General features: G+C 28.0%; 2 protein-coding genes across 2 annotated transcripts in view; both read right to left on the bottom strand.

Annotated features, from left to right (window-relative positions):
- LOC111627893 (tyrosine kinase receptor Cad96Ca-like) overlaps window positions 1-2,789 on the bottom strand; it is a 36,123-nt gene extending 33,334 nt beyond the window's left edge. Inside the window, exon 1 of the mRNA XM_023371574.1 lies at window positions 2,229-2,789. The gene's annotated coding sequence lies outside the window, so the exon portion shown is untranslated. The remainder of the gene's footprint in view (window positions 1-2,228) is intronic.
- Window positions 2,790-10,627: 7,838 nt separating this feature from the next.
- The window catches only part of LOC111627904 (dnaJ homolog subfamily B member 14-like), a 50,052-nt gene continuing 45,191 nt past the window's right edge, over window positions 10,628-15,488 (bottom strand). Inside the window, exons 8-9 of the mRNA XM_023371585.1 lie at window positions 12,251-12,414; window positions 10,628-12,163 (exon numbers count right to left, since the gene is read on the bottom strand). Of these exons, the coding sequence (XP_023227353.1) occupies window positions 12,042-12,163; window positions 12,251-12,414 (286 nt within the window). The 3' untranslated portion in view covers window positions 10,628-12,041. The remainder of the gene's footprint in view (window positions 12,164-12,250; window positions 12,415-15,488) is intronic.

Raw genomic sequence — 15,488 nt, 5'->3', positions numbered from 1 at the left:
ATATATATATTAAAGAAAATTACGCAAATTTGATAGATTTGGGATAATTTAAAATATTCCTAACAATGTTTATCATGTTATTTGACAGAACGATGCGACTTTTATTAGTAGAAATTACTAGTTTTTTGTCTTCTTGATGCACATTATGAGAAAAAAAATATATAGTTTATTAGTTAATACTTGATTTAACAGTTATTAAATTACACTTAGCTTATACATAACTATTATAAAATAGATTGCTTCAAATCTATATCTTAAAACTCATAATTATTGTTGAAGTCAATATTTTTCAATTTGATTCTAATGTAACCAGAGGTTACTGATATATAATATATAATAAAAAAATTAAGATATTAAAGATTTAATTCGGTTATTCATTTCATTACATTAAAGTCTTCAGATTCAAATTTTTAACTAGTTATTCAAAAATCATACTAGTTATAGAAATAATATAAAGAGTAATGACTTAAACTAATAATTTTCAAGTATTTGACACTTGAGCTAACTCGTAATATATATCAAATATACAAATATACAAGTAAATAATCTATTTTATGCATTACTTTATAAATTCAGAAATAGTCAAAAAAATAGTAAAAATATTCATACTGTAAGTAGATTTTTTCTATGAAAACGACTTGTGGATTAATACGAACTCATCAGATTTATTTATTTATTATTAACTGTATTAAGAAAAAGAAGGTGGTCGATAAAATGTCGAGGAATCCTTAAAGGAGTCGACAGTATAAAAAGTTTGAGGACCCTTTGATCTAAACAGAGAGCAGTTAGTTTTACCATCATACAGTATTTCCTGGAGACTAATATAAGCTAAAGAAAATAAATAAAACAATTTTTAAAAATTGATACTTTGTTATTTACCTTATAAATCTTAGAAAGAAACGTTTTTATTAATAAAAATAAGCATAAAAACAATTTAGTGAAAGAATGGTTTAAGTCCAAATCACATTTTTGGTCATACTCTTTTTGGCTTCAAGGCATTTTCATTACAACCATAATGTTGCTTAGAATAACTTATTTGTTGTCACCATCAATCTGAAGTTAAGTTATTCACTCACTAAAAGAAGTAAAAGTTATTTCTGGGTTTTGAAAAACTGACAGTTTTGAACTTGGACTATTTTTTAACTCGTTAATACAATTATTTGTTAAATTTCATTTTACTTATCTGTTGCTCGGTAATTAGTGCGAAATTTAACGAATGACTAGTGTTCGAATTCAAATATTCGAACACTAGTCCCAATGTTCATGTATTAAAATTNCATTACTTTATAAATTCAGAAATAGTCAAAAAAATAGTAAAAATATTCATACTGTAAGTAGATTTTTTCTATGAAAACGACTTGTGGATTAATACGAACTCATCAGATTTATTTATTTATTATTAACTGTATTAAGAAAAAGAAGGTGGTCGATAAAATGTCGAGGAATCCTTAAAGGAGTCGACAGTATAAAAAGTTTGAGGACTTTTTATACTGAAAATTAAATTTATTTAATGTCGTTTTAGAGCTGAATAAGAAATTTTTTCTAATTTTTGAATCAGTTTCCGAATTCACAAAATTATGCATGAAAGAAAGAGTTAGAGTTAATTTATGACATACAATTAATCTATAATTGGCAATTACTAAGTTTAAGTCACTATTTAATCTATTATATTTATTTTAAATAAAAAAACATTGTTACTGTATATATAAGCTAATCTTTTTAATTTTTCTGAAAATAAATTTTTATGCAAATAAGACTATGGAAAAATAACAATCAATAATTGTAGATTTTTTAAAATCTTCTATCATCCAAAAACTTCAATACAATCTTCAAAATATAAATTTTACTATTTATTGAAGTTTATTTTAAATTCTTAATAGGTTTTTCTTTTATTATTTCTGATATTGAAAAAATTAATTTGATAATTTGGGCGTAATCTTCAAATTCACGATTCATGAGATTACACTTCATCATCAAATATTTTTGGAAAACAACATCATATGGCTGACTACAAGATTATTTTGCAATATTAGGCAATTTTCGTAAAGGATTGTTAAATAAAAGTTGTTCTTTTTTGGAACATTTTGAAAGCCTTCCTATAGTTAATAGACGCATCTATCAGCTATAAATGTTGCATATACAAAGGCAAAATAATATTACTAATATCAGGAATAAACCATATATTCAATTTTTGTGAATCGATCATGTTGTTCCACAGTTACACTCACCAGAACAAATGTTTTGATGATACAGTAGTGATGATGAAAATGATCTTTATAAATAATAGAAAATGTCATGTTCTTTTATCTGCCGTAGAATATCGTTTAAGGTGCCATGATATAAATTCATCATTAGAACCTTTTAAAATATTTGTAATAAAAATATATATATAACATTTCTATATTTCTTTACTACTGGTTGTGTAGTCCGTTGGTTCATAATTCCCTATATTCGGATGTTTTGAATCAAGCACTAGACATTAATTTTCTTTCGGTTCAAAGCCATACAAGGACGACATAACCTTTCCTTTTGATATTTTTTAATTTTTGGTCAAGATTTTGATTGAGTCCAACTGTTGACGTATTATAGAACTGTATAATCATAAAACAGAAGATAGATGATCATACCATACTTACAAAGAAGTCGTTAAATTTGAAACTGCCAGTGAAAACAACGTGCAAACAACAAAGTACAACAATGCCGATGCATAGATTTTCACAATTATTATATTAATTATTTTCCTAAGTCAAAATAATCTGTGACCATTATTATTGAAAACGGTGCAAAGAACCTTAAAAACATATGGATGAATAACCTAAAAATAAAGGTCGAAACTTAATTTCAAATGTTCAATTTAAATTTTACATCCCTAAAAAATATTTTTAACTACGGTACTTTTAAAAAATACTATAAATATTTTATTGATTTTATTGTACTTTTACGCGCCTACAAACAATCACATTTTACTATTTTTGCGATCTACTATCGAAAAATGTGACAACTCGAACTCATATTTTTAATTAAACTAGCTCTGGGTTCCCACTAAATATAGCCTCAAAAATAGACTAAATCTCAACGATATGCATTTTGTATAAGCCATCTTAAGCTATTAATTTCGTACTAATATATACATAATATTCGTGCCACTTTCGTGATAATTATAGCCTCACTAAAAATTTCAAAAATCGGAGGCCTATTTTTATGTGATTCGACCTAATTCCTGAATGAAAATGAATTCAGGCAGACTAAAATTTCGATTAAAAAGACACGTAGCCTTTAGCCATTTATAAAATTCCATTAAAAATGAAACAAAGTATGTTCAAATTGTTCTTATCGTAATAATTTAAATTAATTCTGTTTTAGAAATATGGGTCAATTCCTAAACTATTAATAATTTCACACCAATAAAGGTATTATTTGTAATGGATCATTCACAAACTATTTTGATCTGTAATAATTGATTACAGTATTCAAAACTTAAATTCTATTACCATGAATTTATCTAAACCAAATTTTTTTTCCTAATGTTCATGTCTTAAGTATCCTTAGAAATATTTCTAATCTAAATTGATTCTGTTTGAATGCAACACAAGAGCCGTGGAAGAAACTTTTAGTGAGAACCCAGAGCTAGTTTAAAAATATTAAATTAAATTTATATATTTATTATTAAGCCCTGAAACAATCCCTGTTTTTTTCCACATAGAAATTTAAATATATAACTATGGTGAAAATATAATGAAGAATACAAAAAAAAAATTTGTATTCTTCATTATATTTTTACAATGTAAATGAAACGTCGGCCATTTTTAAATGAATATATAACTAGTTTACGTTAGATATACAGTGTATATAGCCTGTATATAAGCTTGTATTTCTGAAGTACATTTTAAATTTTCTTGATTTTTAGCAAAGAAAAAGTGAGTAGGCCATGGCACGTTTTCTCCGGAGTTAGAGATTGGTTAGGATTTTTAAGCACATTAATTTTTCACAGATCAGAATTGTATAAACTTCTTAGAAGATGCAATGCTAACCATATTAATTCAAAATAATAAAGTCCTGATTGTTTTTTGATTATTATTCACTTTTAATTTCTTTTACCGAAGAACCCATAGAACAATGATCGATAATCTGCAAATTATACCACTTGCCAATATTTCGATAACTTTTAACATCGTCATTCTTCTATTTACATATCAGTAACATAGGCCTATAAGAACATAAATAAAAATACTATCTTGATCTCATTTCGAAACTAGTACTGTAATATATTCAACTAAATCCGTCATGCCTTGTAAAACAGGGTTCCCCTTTTACTCAACTCTTAAATTCCCTGACTTGTTCAGGTTTTCCCTGATTTTCCAAATATATTTTTCAGTGAACTTTTACTATTTTAGTATCGATAAATAACAATACTTTATACTTCAAATGTAACTCCTGAAAATATATCTTTGATATTTAAAATCCTATTTTGAATTATAATAATAAAATAATCTATTATTCTTTACTCTTGGCTTTTAGATCTAAGAGTAAATTTTTATGAAAAATAGAACATACATTTTTTACACGTATCACATTATTTCATACCCAAAATTTGCTTTTTATTTTAATTAAATTTATTATTATAAGAATGTCCTGCATACATTTACTTCAAATTCTTTATTTTCTGCAGTCATGTATATATTAAGGATTTTCAGGAGTATATTTATAATAATACATTTTAATAAAAGTTAATTATACTTATTTTCTAGTACTGTATAGTTATATTTTTGGCTATTCGTATTTATTGTTTCTATTAATTTTTTTTCTTTTCATCAATGAATGACATGACTTACATTAGATTAGTATAAAACTACACACATAATATATGACATTTTAAAAAATCCACCGAGTTGAGTAACTTTCCCAGCAACATTTAGAACTGCGTGTAGCGCCATCTATTACGATATTTTATTTTGAAAACTTTTAATATATTTAATTACTATAAAATGACTAAAAACTTAATTTTGAAAGTAGGGATGAGTTTTATTTATAAACAAAATTGTTAAGACTAATAATGAGTAAAATATTCATTAAGTCCGAACCCTAGTCGAGATATGATACACACAAACCTCTATATCTCTCTCCACTATCTCGACTTTAACACCAAAATTCAATAGCGTCAATTCTCTAATATACAAACCATGAAAAATTTCAGAAATTTTCTTCAAAAGACACAGGAGTTATTAAGCTTCAAAGAGGACAAACAAAATTGTGTCCCCACACATACACTAACATGCATACATACAAAAAAACTCAGAAATTTTTGCATTTCTCGATGTTTCAAGGAACCCTGAGACCAAAAATATCGTTTTTTTCCCGATCGCCATACTCCTATACGCCATATATTTTTCCTTTTGTCATTTAGGCCTGTAACAATCAGAAAAGTAAAAATGAACTAAACTTTTTAACGCTTCTTTAACAATCTTTTATAGTAATTGTTTATCTACGAAATTAATAAAATTTATAAACAAACATTACAATGTTCGTTTCAGAAATAAAGTAGAAATGATCAACTTATAACATTTGCTGCTACTAGTGTAATAATTATTTTATCTTCGTGAAAAGCCTAATTTTCATTTTTTGCGTATGATATACTATTTAGTGATGTGCCGGATCGTTAAAAATGTATATCCGCGGATACGGATCTCTACTTTCGTACTCAGTCGGCGCCGGTCCGTGTGACCTTGGACCGATAGTTGACGCTTTGCGTTAATAACGCGACGTGTTTTGACTTGCACCGCGCGTGTTTTTGTTTATAGTGTGAAAGTGTGCTAAATTAGAATTCACCACAAAGGCAGACAGGATAAAGTAACAAAAGTTGATATAATTTTCCAATTAAGCTATTTCGCGTCTTTATAGTGTGAAAGTGTGATAAATTAGAATTCACCACAAAGGCAGACAGGATAAAGTAACAAAAGTTGATATAATTTTCCAATTAAGCTATTTCGCGTCTTTAAACAGATTCTATTTCGGGGGATTCCAACTTCACGGTGCAAACAGTAGCATGCGAAATTACAGCGATAATAATAGTTCGCTGTATCCAAAGCACGTGCACAATACAGATCCCGATCGCGACAATATAACCCGGAACCTTAAAACCAACCTTAAACACTAACTTAAGACTAATAACAGAAAAAGGAATAGAATTAAGAAGACAGAAAAAATGGTAGATAAGATAGAAATAGGGATATTTGGGGTTTTGTCCCTTTTTTCGGCTTGTTTCTTTATGCGTACTATTGGGTGGGATAACACACGTTCTTCTCCTATAACTGGCCACTTCTCTTCTACAATAATTAGGATTTTTTCCTTCCATAGTCGTCAATACGATCTTAAAACATGATCTTTTTCCTGAACTTATTTCTGAACTATCCGGTCATTGAAAATACGACTCCCAGTATTCTCACCTCGTCCGTACACTCTGCCGTCCGGTTTAGGAATGACCTGCTACGTCACTTCTCTTTTTTCTCCGGCTCCTGCTTACACCTTTGCTCCTCAAATTTCTAGGAACTGCTCATCCCACCCAAGGGACAGGGAATAGATAAGAAAGTTCTAGAAGAAAATAGAACAATAGAACAAAGGGTAGAAAGAAGAAACGAAACTAAACTAAAATTAATATTTACAAAAATATAGCGTACCGCCACAATAGTTTAGTGCAGTGTTTCCCAACCTTTTTTGTGCTATGCCCCACCTAAGCCTTTCTAAAATTCTTATGTCTCCCTAACATATACAGCGGCTATACGGTTAACTTAAACTCTGGACAAGTCCATTTTCGAATTGCCCTCCTTAGCAATCCAATTGCCCCCTGTGGGGCGTGGGCCCCACGTTGGGAAACACTGGTTTGTGGCTAGTGTGACACGGGATAGCGTAGATTACGTTTGTGTTTTTGGAGAGTGTTGAGTTAAATTAAAATAAAAACAATGTCGACAAAAAAGTTTAGTAGTGTAATATGGAAATATTTTACGATAGTAAACGACGAATGTGCTATTGCTACCTATCTTTAAAATTTCATATAAGTAATGAAATTCATTAAGATAAAAGATCCGTTAAAGATCCGCTAAAAAGTAACGGATACGGATTTTTTTTCCCTCGGATATCCGCGGATACGGATACCCGGCACATCACTAATACTATTGATTGATTGTAGTTTTTTTTTTTTTTTGCTCCTTCCGCCCTGCGGTCACTAGGTGGGCCTCTTATAGTAAGCCCATTATGGGTTGGCCAGGCCCGCAATGGAACGGGTGGTGAGGGACGGGGGCCGACATATTCGATCGGATTACCCCTCCGAAAAATTCCTGGGTATTTTTCGACCCGTCCGGATTAGATTCCGGGTCCCCAGAGCGGTAGGCTGCCACCTTGACCGCTCGGCCATCCGGTCTATTGTTTGTACTATCGTGTTTATAAATTCGTGTAAAATCAGAGACTAAATCCGGTCTGATTCTTACTATGACGGAATTCCGGGTCATTTTTCAAAAAACGAATTTGTTCATGGGCGAACCAAACTGGACTTTTATCCAGTGATGTGTTGGATCCGGCTCGAGAGAGCCGGTTGTTACAATTCTTAAAATTTAGCGATCTGGTTGTTAAAATTCTTGATGAATGGCTAGATGATGAAGAATAAACAGTGTTTTACATATTAAAAGCCTGACTTCTATTTATGTTTTTGAAAACAATAAAAATATGATCTCTGTTCTGAATTATACGGAACTGAATTCAGGAAAATTTTTCTTGTCTTTTCCTCCTGAATGAAAAAAGAAATATTAAAAACGAATAAACACGTTTAGAAATAAATTCAAGTGTAGATTACCGACTGTTGATTGGTTAAACTACTTGATTTATTGCACGAATCCATTTGGCCCCATAAAGAACTAACTTCACCGTGAATGGAAGGTAAAAGAAAATTAGGTCGATTAGTTGAAGTTTTGGAATTCAATATAAATAAAGATGATTTCAAAGATTTTGTAGGATAACAATATAGAGGAAAAACTGCATCAGTTCCTGAAACAATAGAAAAAGCTAGAAAAAAAATTATCATCATAGTAATTAGTAGCGCAGATGATGAGATTAATGAATGTAATATTTGCAAAAATGAAAAATGTGAAACAAATCTGAATTTATGACAATCAATTTAGTAAAAAAAAAAAAAAGATTGAGACGCTAAACTTTTTAATGTCAGTGGCAAATCTATTGTTCGTATTTAACCTAAACGTGGTTAAATACGAACCATAGCTTGGCTACTGACATTAGAATACGCCATAAATCGGAGACTTTTAGTGCGAACAAATTGCCGTTTGGAACTTATTATAATTTTGTTTTTCATTACACTTTGAAGTTAAATTTTACAAACAACTCTAACTTCTAAGTAAAATTTTATTTGTACATGGAAATATGTTAAATAAAAAATAAGCGTTAAATTTTGTTTTATTATAAACATTTGTTTTAAGAAGGATTCCAAAACATTTTTAACATATAGGTATATACACGAAAAAATAGTTTAAAAATGGATTTCTAGAAATTTTACACCTGTTCATCCCTTTTCTTTCTCCCTGCACCTGAAACGGGGCAGTTGTTAAAAATGTATCACCATACCACTGTTTTTACTACACGATAAGCAGCAAGAATAGAATTCAATCAATAAGACGATAGCTTACGTCATCCCGTAGACGATGAAACTAAAACTGGAGAGTATATAAATTTATCGATACAAATGAAATTAAATCGTAACGGAGTAATTTGAAAAATTTCGAACAAAACCATTACCCTAACAGCTTACGCAACATAGAATCGCAAAACGTTTCCCCCCCTTAATTCTTTCCGCCCCGTGAGCACTAAGAGGACCTTTCCATCAAACCTATAAAACCTTTCCATCAAACCTATAAAACCTATAAAACCTATATCAAACCTTTCTATCGGTCAGGTCCACAATGGAGCGATTCGGATATGAGAATCGGACCACCCCGAAAAATACCAAATTTAGAGACTAGACCTGGTATTAGGTTAACAGTTTCGGGCTGTGCTGAACCAAAAGTTTGATATCGATATCGAATACCAAATTTTACTGTATTGTTTTCAATTCTTACAGTATATGATTAATGTTATTGTTCTATAATCAGTAAATACAGACTACAATATATTTACCAGTTACATTTCTTCTTGTAGGAGTACAGGCGGCAGCCTAACTGAAAAGATGTGAACGAACACATATAACTTGCTCCAAAATTTCTGAATGCTTTCTATCAATGTTTTTATTTGTTTTTTATACTGTATGTTGCGTACAGTATAAAAAGAAATAAGTAGCCTACAGTACAGCTTTAAAGTAAGATCATGTGACTTTCGATATATGGTCTCTAATCACTTTTGCCTTATCTTTTTAGTATGGACGTGTGTGTGACCTGCACGGTTTCTCCACACATACTTTATACTTTTTAATACGAAAATCGTGTCCAATAAAATCTGTTCCTTAGACGACTGACCAATGGAATGTTTCAATGTTTCATCAAATCCCCATATAACATGTCAGTTTTAATATCTGTCGCCACGTGCCTAGGCAATGACGTACAGTACATTAGGTTAAAGATAGACCCTTATAAATTTTCCTTAAAACTATTATCTTATGCAGACTCTGCTCTAAAAAAAATGCCGTCGACACGGCACTCATTTAAACTAACTGATCTATTATCCCATACTCTGGTAAGTGGACTCCGACTGTTTGAAATGTTTTTGACTTACGAAATTCCTCAACATTTCCCAGTGAGAGAAAAACTAGTCACTTTATCTGATTGTAAACTCAATATAGTAAAGCACAGTCAGAATTGACAATGAATAAGAGTTATGTCAACTGTAGTTAATAAATGGAGATATAATCAGTTTCTTTTTTTGTAAAATCTACAATTTACAATCATTAACAATATAATTCTTTAAATAATGGTAAAATAATTAGATTACTTTAAATAAAAATAACATAATTATAAGATCTAATATAAAATATGATTATTATAATGATGCCATATCAAAATAAGTATGCAGTATCACAATTGACATTGCTTGATCTGTTTTATATCTTGAATCTAATTACTGTATATTGAAAACTTACAAAATGCAACATTAAATAAAACTAAATCAGTTTTTATTTCTCACTTTTTAATAAAAATCATTCACCCGTAAGGCATATAAGTAAACTTTTCAATTAAAAAGAAAACTTTTTTTTTAAAAATTAATTACATTTTGAAAATTATAATCTGATTTATTGGAAATGTATAAACTCATTGCTTTACATTATAACCATTTATTCTATGAAAATTTGACAGTGAAAATTTTTAACAAAAGACAAAAAAAAAGAAAAAAATAAATAAATACACAATTTTAAATACATATACCAATTAAATTTTCTATTTGAATTTTATGAATTCATTTTTTTTTTTAACTAGTGCAAAGCTTCTCTGTTTTTTTGCTCTTGTGTTGGTGAATTGTTCCTGTGTTAACTGTATTTACAGTACTTTTGCATTATTGATTTTTTAAAGTAAAACCAATTTGATGATTTACAGTACATTATCTTGTCCACAAAGACATGGAGCTTTTACAGTTCTTACAAATTTTGTATTTAAAGCACTTTGTTGTTGTTTTTTTTTTATAATTAATGAAAACTGTTAACAAAATATATTCCATTTCCTATGATTATGTAAACTTTAAAAGTCCAAAATGAATTATTTTCATACTTAATGATTCCCAATTAGTTTTACCAATATATCAAATAAAAAGGCAGATTAAATGCACCAAAGAAAAACTTTAAAAATGGTTATATCACAAATTCTCTGAGGATACAAGTCCTAACTTGTAAAAACTCAAAATGTATGATATATTATTGTATTTTTTTTTTTGTATATTATTATTGTAAAAACATTAAGCTATAATACGACAGAACATTTACAAAATTTTTTTTACAATTTTCATACTTCAGATATACTTCTCACAGCAACTGGCAAACTTCACATTATTGTTCTCCTTTTTTTTTGTTGTTTTTCTTTTTAAATATTACAAACTAAGAAGGCTCAAACAAGCTGATGAATTATAAAAACATACTTTATATATATATTTACATACATTTCTAGGAAAATGTAGCAAGTCATTTTATTGTCTATTTTTTTTTTTTATACAGAATATACAAATGTGAAAAAATTAAGCCAATTAAATATCTGTTCTATTTACTCTTAGTTTTTTAATTTTAAAATGGAAAATAATAAAATAAATATCCAATAAGTAGTACGTGTTGAAATATGAGTGCAGTATTTTATGTAAATTAAATTATATTCACGCCTTTGCTTTTATTACAAAACCAGATTTTCATTTAACAACAACAAGGTTAATATATTATTAAATTCAAACATCCTGTAGAGATTCTCCATTTTAACAATTTTTTTATAACATTGGACAGAAGCATAGCTATGACTGGTACCAAAAGTTGAATTTCTCTGTACACATTCCCAATATAATAAATGAGCTAACACCTTAAATGAATTTAAGGGTTCAGAAAATATAACAGAAACATTCCTATTATATATTATATATTTTCAACTGTAAAATGATTGAATTAAGAATTCACAATAATTTACAAGATTTCATACAATAATAATAATAATAATAATGATATTCTATGTGCAATTATCTTTTACAAAAATCTGCATTACACATATTCACCATGGAACTCACATAACAAGAAATTACAATTGTCCATTGTCCAAGCAAAATAGTACAAAGCTAGAACCTGAAAATTTATCTCTAGAGATTATTTTGTATGGGAAATTGAGGAAGTGTGCTTATTTAATTCAATGAAACTAAAATTGGTGCAAAAGATTTCAATAATTTTTTTAGAGAATGTAATGAGGACAGCTACATTAATAAAACTAGTTTAAGTAAAATAGGTTTAAGATTAAAATAAAGTAGCTTTCCTTAAAGTCCATGGGAAATGCAGTTTCAATCGTAATGTTAAAGGATATACTCAAACACTTTCACCATCCTTTATCAGTATACAAGTCATTTAATGTCTGACAAGATGGCGTTCTCAGACTCCTGGCTTTTTCTTCTAATTCTCGATCTCTGAAATTTCTGGCTCTCCATATCATACTTTCTTCTATTAAACAAAATAAATTAAGTAATATTAAGTAATATTAAGTATGATACTAATAATATCAAAATAAAACATTTTCAATAAACTTACTATAATTTCTTTCCCTGAAACAGGATGCTCTTAAATTAGTTATATATTCTTCTTCTACTTGGCTTTCTATTCGACGAATACTTCCTTGATATTCACTTCCAAAGTTTTCTTTTACAAAATAAGGTACTCGCAAATTATTAGTCTTTCTTTCATATAAATATTTTCTGGTAAAAAAATTTACATAAGTTTTATATCATATTTACCAATTGCATTCTTTTTAACATTATTTATTGTATAAAGAATGTAAAAATAAATAGTGATAAATAATTAAAAAGTTAAAATTCAATAGTGTGCAGGTTTCTGGAGCAGGATTAGTAAAAAGACAGAATAAAAGTAGCATTTTAAAAGAAATTGTATGTTATATTAAATTTTATGGAATGATAAGAACTTGATAGAAGAGTGGAGTCTATGAAATCAAAATAATTAAAAAAAAATTAAGAAATCTTTTATGTTGGATCCACTACTAGAATCCTAAATGCTAGGCTTAAGAAAAAACCTAAGAAAATTGCTTTTAGAGTTTAAATCACAATTGAATTCTTTCCTTAACTTAAAGAAATTTAATTAAAACTAAAATATGAAGGAAGATTCTATGAAAACACCAATTACAGTATTAGAAAAATTGTGTTAGTTAAGCAAAAAAAAATGGGGGTAGAGAATCATTATAATAAACTTTACTGTAATGATAAAATGACCAGCAATAAGTAGAAGTATATTTTGCATGTAATTTTCCACACTTTTGCACATTTTACTGTATTTCATATTCTTTGCAAATAATTAGTTTCTTTTCAGTATAAATTTAATTATCTTTTCATTGTATATATAAAATCACGCATATTGACACATGAAAACAAATACAAAAAAATTTATAAACAGATAAATTATTCATCTTATAAGTTATGGAAAAAAGACTTTGAAATTAATTAATTGGCTGTATTTATATTAATTATATTACCTTTAAATGTACTACAGATAATAAATATTTTTATTCTAATAAATAATTAACTAAATGGCAATCAATTTAAATCTGACCAATCTGAATACTTTAAAATAAACATGTATACTAAACTCATTTGCTATAATTACAAATTTAATATGAAAGCAAGACAAATCAATACAAAAAAATTCACATACAGTAGAGCATCGATTATCCGACCCCCGATTAACTGTCCGTTCTAGTTGGCAAATTTCAAATGTCCGCTAGTGATGTGGCACTACAATATTTGGCTATGTCTTGGCTACTTTGATATTATTTTTGTTAAATTTTTGCGTGTTTTAGCTGGCAACACTGGCTCAATCATGAAAGGGAAGCCAGTACAGTATTTAAATGAGATTTAATTTTCTAATTATGATTAGTTGTTTGTTTTGTGAGCAATAAAATAATTTAAAAATAAATTTAATGATACAATAGTGATGATTATTATTTTAAAAAAATTTGTTAGGCTTAACATCAATAAAAATTCAACGCGAAGTAAGTTAACGATATACTAATATACTAATTACATTTAACTAATTAATAGCGATATACTAATATACTATACTAATAATGTATTTTTTTCATTATTTTTGGTTATCCAATTTTTTCAGTTATCCGACCAACCCGAGTCCCCAATTGAGTCAGATAATCGATGCTCTACTGTATTTTATGATATTATCCATATTTCTCTTCCAATCTAATTTTAAAATGGATAATATGATTAGATTAATGGATAACCAAACGAATAATAATAATATATCAAAATAATAATAAATCTAGTTACTTTTAAATACTTTTGGGTTTTAAACCAATTAAAAAATTTTAAGCAATTTTCTAATTGGAAAAATAATTAACAATTTTAAAGTAACGTTTTTTACTCTTCAGTAACTAAAATCATTAAAAATATAGTCTTATATTCTGAAATTTACAGAAAATTATTCATTTATTATTATTTTTAGAACTAAGAAAACTAAAAAAACTAAGAAAAAAGTATCCATTTGGATACTTTTTTCTTAGTTTTTGTTATCAAGTAACTAAGTAGATCAGTTATCCTGAATAATCTTGTTATGTTGGGATAATGTATATCAATAAAAGAACAAAAACATATTGCAAAATTATCATCAATTAAACCAAACTCTAAATACTGACAATATCAAAAATAATTAGTATTATCTTACTAAATGAAAATATGAAGATATTCATTATTGTGAAATTCCTTCATATAGAAACTAATATAAAAACACAGGAAACTAATTCAGAACAGATAATTAACAGTTAAAAGAAATCTACCAAATCAAACCAATTTAAAAACAATTGTAATGAAGTGATTTATCAACGATTTTTAAATTGGAAAGATAAAATACTGAATAATTTGTTATCACTACTAGGTGTTTATACAGACACTTGGCAATTCTGTCATCAAGTTTTATTCCGGAATTTTTTATTTGCCAAGACATGTTTTGGGCTCAAGCCCCTCTTTTGTCGGCATTACTTCATGGGATATACTGTAGCATGACAATTAAAAATACATCATATTTTAATTCAATTTAACCTCTTTGTGAATAAAGGATATCTTCCATACACTAAACATCTCAAAGATACAATTTCTTTCAAATTACCTATTCAATTTAGAGGCTTCTTAAATCTGTTTTTACTCCTAACATTTCCCAAAACACCATTTACATATTGGTCATTCATTTCCATTTATCATTATGTTGGACATAATGTCCAACATAATGATAAATATGTTTTTTGAAGAAAAATTTAAAATAACCTATAACCTAAAAGATAGCCAGGAAATGAATGACTAATACAGGTATATCTCGCCTTACGTCAGTAATTGGTTCCAGGAGAGGCGATGTAAGTTGAGAAATGATGCAAGTCGAATTTACTTGTCTCCAAATCTACTTGTCACTAGGCTAAACCATAAATTACCATTCCCGGTTCTGTATTTTATTTATTAATGCATTTTATTTTATTTTATATGGTTATAATAATATATAATATATGGTTAATAAGGAGCTATTTTAAGCTTACAAACAAATAAATTTTAGTTTTTAATATAGTACAGAAAAAAGTAATCTAAATTTACGAATGCATGTACTGTAAATACAGTACATACTTGTAAATGTATATATTTTAATATGATTTTATGTGCTTTAAACGCTTTTCTAGTGATATTACGACTTCAATATTTGTGGCGGACAGACGTAAAGTCGAATAAAATGACTTAAACTTGATTTTTATTTTTCCATATACTTTTTT

The sequence above is a fragment of the Centruroides sculpturatus genome, unplaced genomic scaffold (genome assembly GCF_000671375.1).
Source record: "Centruroides sculpturatus isolate CEXI.00-Female unplaced genomic scaffold, Cexi_2.0 scaffold449, whole genome shotgun sequence".
NCBI classification, from domain to species: Eukaryota; Metazoa; Arthropoda; class Arachnida; order Scorpiones; family Buthidae; genus Centruroides; species Centruroides sculpturatus.
Note: the sequence above shows the minus strand (reverse complement) of the source record. Positions and strands in the feature narration are given on the sequence as shown.